Here is a 13,014-nt window from a genome sequence, read left to right as displayed (position 1 = left end):
TATGACAATAGAGTCTGTCTGAGGATTAGAACCACAGGACATTCTCATTACAGGCCCAATGCATCAAACAGTAAGAACAGATCTGGGACCAGGATAGGCCGAATATGAAGAGAACATTAATTACAATGCATCATCTCACATTAACAACAGTACAGCAACAGGACAAATAGGGCAAACACGAGGCATAGCCCTGGGGTGTATTCACTAGGAACCAAACCAACCATGAAACATAGCCCTGGGGTGTATTCACTAGGAACCAAACCAACCATGAAACATAGCCCTGGGGTGTATTCACTAGGAACCAAACCAACCATGAAACATAGCCCTGTGGTGTATTCACTAGGAACCAAACCAACCATGAAACACAGCCCTGGGGTGTATTCACTCAGAACCAAACCAACCATGAAACATAGCCCTGTGGTGTATTCACTAGGAACCAAACCAACCATGAAACACAGCCCTGGGGTGTATTCACTAGGAACCAAACCAACCATGAAACACAGCCCTGTGGTGTATTCACTAGGAACCAAACCAACCATGAAACATAGCCCTAGGGTGTATTCACTAGGAACCAAACCAACCATGAAACATAGCCCTGGGGTGTATTCACTAGGAACCAAACCAACCATGAAACATAGCCCTGTGGTGTATTCACTAGGAACCAAACCAACCATGAAACATAGCCCTGTGGTGTATTCACTAGGAACCAAACCAACCATGAAACATAGCCCTGTGGTGTATTCACTAGGAACCGAACCAACCATGAAACATAGCCCTGTGATGTATTCACTAGGAACCAAACCAACCATGAAACATAGCCCTGGGGTGTATTCACTAGGAACCGAACCAACCATGAAACATAGCCCTGGGGTGTATTCACTAGGAACCAAACCAACCATGAAACATAGCCCTGTGGTGTATTCACTAGGAACCAAACCAACCATGAAACATAGCCCTGGGGTGTATTCACTAGGAACCAAACCAACCATGAAACATAGCCCTGGGGTGTATTCACTAGGAACCAAACCAAACATTAAGCATAGCCCTGGGGTGTATTCACTAGGAACCAAACCAACCATGAAACATAGCCCTGTGGTGTATTCACTCAGAACCAAACCAACCATGAAACATAGCCCTGTGGTGTATTCACTAGGAACCAAACCAACCATGAAACATAGCCCTGGGGTGTATTCACTAGGAACCGAACCAACCATGAAACATAGCCCTGGGGTGTATTCACTAGGAACCAAACCAACCATGAAACATAGCCCTGGGGTGTATTCACTAGGAACCAAACCAACCATGAAACATAGCCCTGGGGTGTATTCACTAGGAACCAAACCAACCAAATGGAAGCCAACAGAAGACTAGACAACAGAACGATACAGGGAGGGCCCTACCTCAAATCAAATGTATTTATAAAGCCCTTCTTACATCAGCTGATGTCACAAAGTGCTGTACAGAAACCCAGCCTAAAACCCCAAACAGCAAGCAATGCAGGAAGCACGGTGGCTAGGACAAACTCCCTAGGAAGGTCAGAACCTAGGAAGAACCTAAATCTGTCCAATAGAAACTCTTGTTTCCGTTGCAAAACGTTTTGCAATTGTTTGCAACTGTGTGGGTCTGAATGAATAGGCTGCACCCCAGGTTCCAGATGTGTTTGTACTGTCTTGTGACAATGACCATACAGTAGGAGTTGGTTAGACAACACAAATAGATATTCTACCAAACCAACCTCTCACAGTAACAACACCACTCTCACACAACAAATAGAATCAATATAGCCTGGTTCCAGATCTGACAATACTCACAGGACAAATAGAATCAATATAGCCTGGTTCCAGATCTGACAATACGCACAGGACAAATAGAATCAATATAGCCTGGTTCCAGATCTGACAATACTCACAGGACAAATAGAATCAATATAGCCTGGTTCCAGATCTGACAATACGCACAGGACAAATATAATCAATATAGCCTGGTTACAGATCTGACAATACGCACAGGACAAATAGAATCAATATAGCCTGGTTCCATATCTGACAATACGCACAGGACAAATATAATTAATATAGCCCGGTTCCAGATCTGACAATGACCATAGGAGTTGGTTAGACAGCACAAACAGATCTACTACATGGCTAGGACAAATTATAGTGCATCATCTCCCACTAACACCAACAGTAACCAACAAGACAAGTAGCCCACAGTAAAAAATAGTTTAACCAACAGGACAAGTAGCCCACAGTAAAACAATGTAACCAACAGGACAAGTAGCCCACAGTAAAAAATAGTTTAACCAACAGGACAAGTAGCCCACAGTAAAACAATGTAACCAACAGGACAAGTAGCCCACAGTAAAACAATGTAACCAACAGGACAAGTAGCCCACAGTAAAAAATTGTTTAACCAACAGGACAAGTAGCCCACAGTAAAACAATGTAACCAACAGGACAAGTAGCCCACAGTAAAACAATGTAACCAACAAGACAAGTAGCCCACAGTAAAAAATAGTTTAACCAACAGGACAAGTAGCCCACAGTAAAACAATGTAACCAACAGGACAAGTAGCCCACAGTAAAACAATGTAACCAACAGGACAAGTAGCCCACAGTAAAAACATGTTTAACCAACAGGACAAGTAGCCCACAGTAAAACAATGTAACCAACAGGACAAGTAGCCCACAGTAAAAAATTGTTTAACCAACAGGACAAGTAGCCCACAGTAAAACAATGTAACCAACAAGACAAGTAGCCCACAGTAAAAAATAGTTTAACCAACAGGACAAGTAGCCCACAGTAAAAAATAGTTTAACCAACAAGACAAGTAGCCCACAGTAAAAAATAGTTTAACCAACAGGTCAAGTAGCCCACAGTAAAACAATGTAACCAACAAGTCAAGTAGCCCACAGTAAAACAATGTAACCAACAGGACATGTAGCCCACAGTAAAAAGTGTTTAACCAACAGGACAAGTAGCCCACAGTAAAACAATGTAACCAACAAGTCAAGTAGCCCACAGTAAAACAATGTAACCAACAGGACATGTAGCCCACAGTAAAAATAGTCTAACCAACAGGACAAGTAGCCCACAGTAAAACAATGTAACCAACAGGACAAGTAGCCCACAGTAAAATAATGTAACCAACAAGTCAAGTAGCCCACAGCAAAACAATGTAACCAACAAGTCAAGTAGCCCACAGTAAAACAATGTAACCAACAAGTCAAGTAGCCCACAGTAAAACAATGTAACCAACAGGACAAGTAGCCCACAGTAAAACAATGTAACCAACAAGTCAAGTAGCCCACAGTAAAACAATGTAACCAACAAGTCAAGTAGCCCACAGTAAAACAATGTAACCAACAAGTCAAGTAGCCCACAGTAAAACAATGTAACCAACAAGTCAAGTAGCCCACAGTAAAACAATGTAACCAACAAGTCAAGTAGCCCACAGTAAAACAATGTAACCAACAGGACAAGTAGCCCACAGTAAAACAATGTAACCAACAAGTCAAGTAGCCCACAGTAAAACAATGTAACCAACAAGTCAAGTAGCCCACAGTAAAACAATGTAACCAACAGGACAAGTATCCCACAGTAAAACAATGTAACCAACAGGACAAGTAGCCCACAGTAAAACAATGTAAACAACAGGACAAGTAGCCCACAGTAAAACAATGTAAACAACAGGACAAGTAGCCCACAGTAAAACAATGTAACCAACAGGACAAGTAGCCCACAGTAGCCCCAGATCCGTGGGGCGACGCACAATTGGCATAGCGTCGTCCGGGTTAGGGAAGGTTTGGCCGGTAGGGAGGGTTTGGCCGGTAGGGATATCCTTGTCTCAGTATGTAAAAATGTAATAAAATGTATGCACTCTACTGTAAGTCGCTCTGGATAAGAGCGTCTGCTAAATGACTAAAATGTAAAATGTAAAAAATGTAACCAACAGGACAAGTAGCCCACAGTAAAACAATGTAACCAACAGGACAAGTAGCCCACAGTAAAACAATGTAACCAACAGGACAAGTAGCCCACAGTAAAACAATGTAACCAACAGGACAAGTAGCCCACAGTAAAACAATGTAACCAACAGGACAAGTAGCCCACAGTAAAACAATGTAACCAACAGGACAAGTAGCCCACAGTAAAACAATGTAACCAACAGGACAAGTAGCCCACAGTAAAACAATGTAACCAACAGGACAAGTAGCCCACAGTAAAACAATGTAACCAACAGGACAAGTAGCCCACAGTAAAACAATGTAACCAACAGGACAAGTAGCCCACAGTAAAACAATGTAACCAACAGGACAAGTAGCCCACAGTAAAACAATGTAACCAACAGGACAAGTAGCCCACAGTAAAACAATGTAACCAACAGGACAAGTAGCCCACAGTAAAACAATGTAACCAACAGGACAAGTAGCCCACAGTAAAACAATGTAACCAACAGGACAAGTAGCCCACAGTAAAACAATGTAACCAACAGGACAAGTATCCCACAGTAAAACAATGTAACCAACAGGACAAGTAGCCCACAGTAAAACAATGTAAACAACAGGACAAGTAGCCCACAGTAAAACAATGTAACCAACAGGACAAGTAGCCCACAGTAAAACAATGTAACCAACAAGTCAAGTAGCCCACAGTAAAACAATGTAACCAACAAGTCAAGTAGCCCACAGTAAAACAATGTAACCAACAGGACAAGTATCCCACAGTAAAACAATGTAACCAACAGGACAAGTAGCCCACAGTAAAACAATGTAAACAACAGGACAAGTAGCCCACAGTAAAACAATGTAAACAACAGGACAAGTAGCCCACAGTAAAACAATGTAACCAACAGGACAAGTAGCCCACAGTAGCCCCAGATCCGTGGGGCGACGCACAATTGGCATAGCGTCGTCCGGGTTAGGGAAGGTTTGGCCGGTAGGGAGGGTTTGGCCGGTAGGGATATCCTTGTCTCAGTATGTAAAAATGTAATAAAATGTATGCACTCTACTGTAAGTCGCTCTGGATAAGAGCGTCTGCTAAATGACTAAAATGTAAAATGTAAAAAATGTAACCAACAGGACAAGTAGCCCACAGTAAAACAATGTAACCAACAGGACAAGTAGCCCACAGTAAAACAATGTAACCAACAGGACAAGTAGCCCACAGTAAAACAATGTAACCAACAGGACAAGTAGCCCACAGTAAAACAATGTAACCAACAGGACAAGTAGCCCACAGTAAAACAATGTAACCAACAGGACAAGTAGCCCACAGTAAAACAATGTAACCAACAGGACAAGTAGCCCACAGTAAAACAATGTAACCAACAGGACAAGTAGCCCACAGTAAAACAATGTAACCAACAGGACAAGTAGCCCACAGTAAAACAATGTAACCAACAGGACAAGTAGCCCACAGTAAAACAATGTAACCAACAGGACAAGTAGCCCACAGTAAAACAATGTAACCAACAGGACAAGTAGCCCACAGTAAAACAATGTAACCAACAGGACAAGTAGCCCACAGTAAAACAATGTAACCAACAGGACAAGTAGCCCACAGTAAAACAATGTAACCAACAGGACAAGTAGCCCACAGTAAAACAATGTAACCAACAGGACAAGTATCCCACAGTAAAACAATGTAACCAACAGGACAAGTAGCCCACAGTAAAACAATGTAAACAACAGGACAAGTAGCCCACAGTAAAACAATGTAAACAACAGGACAAGTAGCCCACAGTAAAACAATGTAACCAACAGGACAAGTAGCCCACAGTAGCCCCAGATCCGTGGGGCGACGCACAATTGGCATAGCGTCGTCCGGGTTAGGGAAGGTTTGGCCGGTAGGGAGGGTTTGGCCGGTAGGGATATCCTTGTCTCAGTATGTAAAAATGTAATAAAATGTATGCACTCTACTGTAAGTCGCTCTGGATAAGAGCGTCTGCTAAATGACTAAAATGTAAAATGTAAAAAATTTAACCAACAGGACAAGTAGCCCACAGTAAAACAATGTAACCAACAGGACAAGTAGCCCACAGTAAAACAATGTAACCAACAGGACAAGTAGCCCACAGTAAAACAATGTAACCAACAGGACAAGTAGCCCACAGTAAAACAATGTAACCAACAGGACAAGTAGCCCACAGTAAAACAATGTAACCAACAGGACAAGTAGCCCACAGTAAAACAATGTAACCAACAGGACAAGTAGCCCACAGTAAAACAATGTAACCAACAGGACAAGTAGCCCACAGTAAAACAATGTAACCAACAGGACAAGTAGCCCACAGTAAAACAATGTAACCAACAGGACAAGTAGCCCACAGTAAAACAATGTAACCAACAGGACAAGTAGCCCACAGTAAAACAATGTAACCAACAGGACAAGTAGCCCACAGTAAAACAATGTGACATAACCAGAAGGTGTTGAATCATCTGAGGGGGGGTTGGGTGCATGAGGTCTTGAGTCAGTCAGTTAGTCAGTCAGGGTCTGTGTATCTATGCAGACTAAAGAAACACACACACACCAAGTCAGTCAGGATCTGTGTTGTCTCCAGTCAGAACAGACTACCTGAGTGTACATGACAGCATCCAACCAGAACAGACTCAGTATACATGACAGTCTATATATAGGCTATATACTGTATCTCCATCTCCTCAAATATTTACATATTGATGAAAAACTGAAACAACATTTCCAAGACAGGAGACAGGAGACAGGAGACAGGAGCACCACAATGAAATGTCTGGAAGCTGTCAGACATGTTTCACTGATGCACGTGTGGTCATACAGTATACACATGTGGTCATACAGTATACACGTGTGGTTATACAGTATACACATGTGGTTATACAGTATACACGTGTGGTTATACAGTATACACGTGTGGTTATACAGTATACACGTGTGGTCAAACAGTATACACATGTGGTTATACAGTATACACGTGTGGTCATACAGTATACACATGTGGTCATACAGTATACACGTGTGGTCATACAGTATACACGTGTGGTTATACAGTATACACATGTGGTTATACAGTATACACGTGTGGTTATACAGTATACACGTGTGGTTATACAGTATACACGTGTGGTCAAACAGTATACACATGTGGTTATACAGTATACACGTGTGGTCATACAGTATACACATGTGGTCATACAGTATACACGTGTGGTCATACAGTATACACATGTGGTCATACAGTATACACGTGTGGTCATACAGTATACACGTGTGGTCATACAGTATACACATGTGGTTATACAGTATACACGTGTGGTCATACAGTATACACGTGTGGTCATACAGTATACACATGTGGTCATACAGTATACACGTGTGGTTATACAGTATACACATGTGGTCATACAGTATACACATGTGGTTATACAGTATACACGTGTGATCATACAGTATACACGTGTGGTTATACAGTATACACATGTGGTTATACAGTATACACATGTAGTTATACAGTATACACATGTGGTCATACAGTATACACATGTTGTCATACAGTATACACGTGTGGTCATACAGTATACACATGTGGTCATACAGTATACACGTGTGGTTATACAGTATACACATGTGGTCATACAGTATACACGTGTGGTTATACAGTATACACGTGGTCATACAGTATACACGTGTGGTTATACAGTATACACGTGGTCACACAGTATACACGTGTAACAGCCAAAACAGCAACGCACGACTGATCTAAGTAGCTGTCGACTGTCGCTTGACTTTCAGTATGGTGCAGACAGAGACAGGACATGCATGTTTATAAATATCTTCGTATAACAAATAGTAAATCGATTTTTTTTAAAGATGCAGCACTATAAAGAGACACAACAAAAACTACCGTTACACAACTATCTGCCCAGTAAGATCCACAACTAACTATCTGCCCAGTAAGATCCACAACTAACTATCTGCTCAGTAAGATCCACAACTAACTATCTGCTCAGTAAGATCCACAACTAACTATGTGCCCAGTAAGACCCACAACTAACTATCTGCCCAGTAAGATCCACAACTAACTATGTGCCCAGTAAGATCCACAACTAACTATCTGCCCAGTAAGATCCACAATCATATATCTGCCCAGTAAGATACACAACTAACCATATGTCAAGTAAGATACACAACTATCTGCCCAGTAAGATGGAGAACTAACTATCTGCCCAGTAAGATCCACAACTAACTATCTCTGAAGTAAGAAACACAACAAAACAGCACAACTACAAGACAGAGAGGCTTTTCCCTCTCACCTGAGTAACCAAGTCATCACAACTGCTATCTCCTAGAACTCTGCACAAATGCAAGGGCAAACGGGCAGCACTGCACGGAAGCATTAGGTTTCTGCTTGCTGTATGTGGATTGGACTTCTACAGGGCCGATTATCATTATCAGGACTCTGGGCATCATGCACGAACGGCACATTATGAGCCAGACAGGCAGCATATAACAGCAATTACATACCACACATTAAAGAACAATGACTCCCACACATTAAAGAACAATGCCTCCCACACATTAAAGAACAATGCCTCCCACACATTATAGAACAATGCCTCCCACACATTAAAGAACAATGCCTCCCACACATTAAAGAACAATGCCTCCCACACATTAAAGAACAATGACTCCCACACATTAAAGAACAATGACTCCCACACATTAAAGAACAATGACTCCCACACATTAAATAACAATGACTCCCACACATTAAATAACAATGCCTCCCACACATTAAAGAACAATGACTCCCACACATTAAAGAACAATGACTCCCACACATTAAAGAACAATGACTCCCACACATTAAAGAACAATGACTCCCACACATTAAATAACAATGACTCCCACACATTAAAGAACAATGACTCCCACACATTAAAGAACAATGACTCCCACACATTAAAGAACAATGACTCCCACACATTAAAGAACAATGACTCCCACACATTAAAGAACAATGCCTCCCACACATTAAAGAACAATGCCTCCCACACATTAAAGAACAATGACTGCAACACATTTTTGAGCCAAGGCCAACCTTTCATATGTTCCCTATTTTCCTGTGACCCTCCAGTCTAGGTCAACAAAACAATACGTCTGACCTCTACACAGTCCAGTCCTATGCTGTGACCTGGTAGGAACGGGCTGTGTGTGTCCCGACAGCGGGCCCCGACCCACCGATTGAGAACCGCCGGTTTAGAGTTACCATGCATCGTCACCTTGGTAACAGCAGTGTTGAAGGTCTTATAAAACAGTCAAGACAAACATCGACCCGAGAGCCATACACACACACACACACACACACACACACACACACACACACACACACACACACACACACACACACACACACACACACACACACACACACACACACACTGGTCATTACAACATAACACCTACCTGGTTCTGTTCTGACAGGTACTGGTCATTACAACATAACATCTACCTGGTTCTGTTCTGACAGGTACTGGTCATTACAACATAACACCTACCTGGTTCTGTTCTGACAGGTACTGGTCATTACAACATAACACCTACCTGGTTCTGTTCTGACAGGTACTGATTATTACAACATAACACCTACCTGGTTCTGTTCTGACAGGTACTGGTCATTACAACATAACATCTACCTGGTTCTGTTCCGACAGGTACTGGTCATTACAACATAACACCTACCTGGTTCTGTTCTGACAGGTACTGGTCATTACAACATAACACCTACCTGGTTCTGTTCTGACAGGTACTGGTCATTACAACATAACACCTACCTGGTTCTGTTCTGACAGGTACTGATTATTACAACATAACACCTACCTGGTTCTGTTCTGACAGGTACTGGTCATTACAACATAACACCTACCTGGTTCTGTTCTGACAGGTACTGATTATTACAACATAACACCTACCTGGTTCTGTTCTGACAGGTACTGGTCATTACAACATAACACCTACCTGGTTCTGTTCTGACAGGTACTGGTCATTACAACATAACACCTACCGTCTACTGTTCTGACAGGTACTGGTCATTACAACATAACACCTACCTGGTTCTGTTCCGACAGGTACTGGTCATTACAACATAACACCTACCTGGTTCTGTTCTGACAGGTACTGATTATTACAACATAACACCTACCTGGTTCTGTTCCGACAGGTACTGGTCATTACAACATAACACCTACCTGGTTCTGTTCTGACAGGTACTGATTATTACAACATAACACCTACCTGGTTCTGTTCTGACAGGTACTGGTCATTACAACATAACACCTACCTGGTTCTGTTCTGACAGGTACTGATTATTACAACATAACACCTACCTGGTTCTGTTCTGACAGGTACTGGTCATTACAACATAACACCTACCTGGTTCTGTTCTGACAGGTACTGGTCATTACAACATAACACCTACCTGGTTCTGTTCTGACAGGTACTGATTATTACAACATAACACCTACCTGGTTCTGTTCTGACAGGTACTGGTCATTACAACATAACACCTACCTGGTTCTGTTCCGACAGGTACTGGTCATTACAACATAACACCTACCTGGTTCTGTTCTGACAGGTACTGGTCATTACAACATAACACCTACCGTCTACTGTTCTGACAGGTACTGGTCATCCTCACGGGGAACATTCTCAGGTCAAGTTCCCGGGTATGTGGATTAAACTCTTTCACTCCGGTCATGTACATTATAAAGTAATCCCAAAGTTCAGGTAAGGTGACGGAGGACATGGCTGATGGACTACGAGTGGTGCTGTGGCCGCACGGGGAGGGAGTGAACGCTCCTGAGGGAGGGTGTGTTTGTGTGTGTGAGAGAGAGGGATCGAAAGAGAGAAATAGGGAAACAGAGTTAGAGAGAGGGAGGGAGAGGGAGAGAACAGTCAACAAAGAGAGATTGAGAGGTAGACATATAGACAGACAGAGCGAGAGAGAGACAGAGAGAGAGACAGATAGAACAGACAGAGTCATCCAGGGGACAGCAGCGTGTGTGTGTTAGGCTGCTATAGTACCTCCCACGGCTGGTCCTGTGTTTATTAAGTGGTCCTTGCCTACCCTGTCCTACTGTCAACCCTGTCCTACTGTCAACCCTGTCCTGTCTTGTCAGCTCCTAAATTTAGCTGCAAGTCACCAGGCAGAGAGAGTGACTCCTCCCCTGGCAGGGCAGGCAACACAACGCACCCTGCTCTCTACCTCTACACCCTCCTCCTCCCCCTCTCCCTCTCCCTCTCCCCCTCTCTCTCCCTCTCTCTCTACAACTCTTCCATTATCTCCCATTCCCTATCTCTTTCTTTCTACTCTACCTCTATTTCTCTCTCTCCATCTCTCCAAACAAACACTGTGCACAAACACATCCATGTGCCATCGCGTCCGCCTCGAGGTTACTAACTGTACATTTGAAGGGTTGCTCAAACGCTCACATGTTGCACAAATACAAAAACATGTCATCTAGTTAATCTGGAGTCACAGTATAGGCTACATTACCAAGACACATATGTACACCAAGAGAAAGCCTTACCCGCGCTGCGCCATGGAGATGCGTGATGGGTAGCAGGGGTTCTCACAGCAGTGCCAGAGACACGTTATATAACTATCTATTGTAGCCTGAATATGGGTCGGATTTGTTCAGCAATAGTGTGACTCGCATCCCAATGGTTAGTATCCTCATGGGCTTCCGTTGATAAATCTGGATATAGGACAGCCCGATTATGCGCAATTGCTGTCCACATTTCATTAGGTTTACTGAGTCCTCGAAAATGTAATTGGAAAGAAATAGAAGCGGCATTCATAATAAAGAATGAAACTCCATATTAAGCCAACTGTAACAACGTTGTATAATGTATATCTTTCATGTGTAGCACCTGATGTCTGCACCGTTATAAATCAGTGCCGGGCATACAAACCCGCTGACGCACGCAACTCTCCAAATGTCTGTGGCTCAAAACAAGAGTGGGAAGGAAGCACACTGAGCAACAACACTCCCGTGAAAACATTGAAAACAGGTATGTTTAATAATCCCATAACAGTTTCTCAAAGTATCAACACATGCGTGATATCGGTCACGAATAGTCCCAATCCAAACCAGCCAGAGAACAAGGCTCGAGCCAGACCATGCCCAAAGCGCATGATGACATAGCAAAAGTAAGGAGCTTAGTAGGTGACAGACAAGCTTATGTTTTTGAACTTCTTCACAAAGTGACACGTGATGAACACACCACTCTGTGGTCTTCTCTCTACCAGTCCTCTCTTACCAATAGATAAGCGAGAGTCCATCAAAACGCTCAAACTCTCGTCCTCGTCCTCCTTTCGGCATAACAACAGTAGACTAGTAGCCTAAGTGACAGACAAGCTAATGTTTTTTTTTAACTTCATCAACCCTAGTAGCCATATATAGGGCGCGGCGTCCTATAGGGCTACCTCAACCCAAACGTGACACATGATGGTGTCACAACACAAACTCTGGTGTTGTCATCTGTCTCCAGTTCTCCCTTACCAGTAAATTAGCGAGAGTCCATCAAAACGCTCGAGTTCTCGTCCTCCTCCTTTCGAAAAGGGCATAGCATCCAAATAATTAGCTCCCGTGACTGCTGGCTCAGTTGGTTTTTTTCCCACCACAACAACGATCCCCGGGCCCCGCGGGATAACTTTAACGCTTCACTCTGTCCATCAGTTGACGCGTCGACGTGCTGCGCTGTTCCTTCGCTGAGTGTGGAGATGTGTCAGCATTCATTCCGCTTCAAATCAATGATAGCGAGATTGCTGCCTGGCTGCAATAGTAGCTGAGGGCGGGAAACTCAGCTCAACTAGCGCATTTTCTAATCTGGAGGACACGTGGAGGTTTTATGTTGAGCAAACCCTTCTGTTCAACCATATCTGGATATTTTCATTGGCCCCGTAGACAATCTTTATTACTTTTTATTGTTTTCTTTCTTATAATAACAGCCACGTCTGTTCGTTCTCATGGG

General features: G+C 43.0%; 1 protein-coding gene across 1 annotated transcript in view; it reads right to left on the bottom strand.

Moving 5' to 3' along the window:
* Positions 1-12,797, bottom strand: part of LOC139569805 (uncharacterized) — a 122,624-nt gene extending 109,827 nt beyond the window's left edge. Inside the window, exon 1 of the mRNA XM_071391519.1 lies at positions 12,543-12,797. Within this exon, the coding sequence (XP_071247620.1) occupies positions 12,543-12,607 (65 nt within the window). The 5' untranslated portion in view covers positions 12,608-12,797. The remainder of the gene's footprint in view (positions 1-12,542) is intronic.
* Positions 12,798-13,014: the final 217 nt, after the last annotated feature.

Source organism: Salvelinus alpinus, chromosome 1, assembly GCF_045679555.1.
Source record: "Salvelinus alpinus chromosome 1, SLU_Salpinus.1, whole genome shotgun sequence".
NCBI lineage: Eukaryota > Metazoa > Chordata > Actinopteri > Salmoniformes > Salmonidae > Salvelinus > Salvelinus alpinus.
Note: the sequence above shows the minus strand (reverse complement) of the source record. Positions and strands in the feature narration are given on the sequence as shown.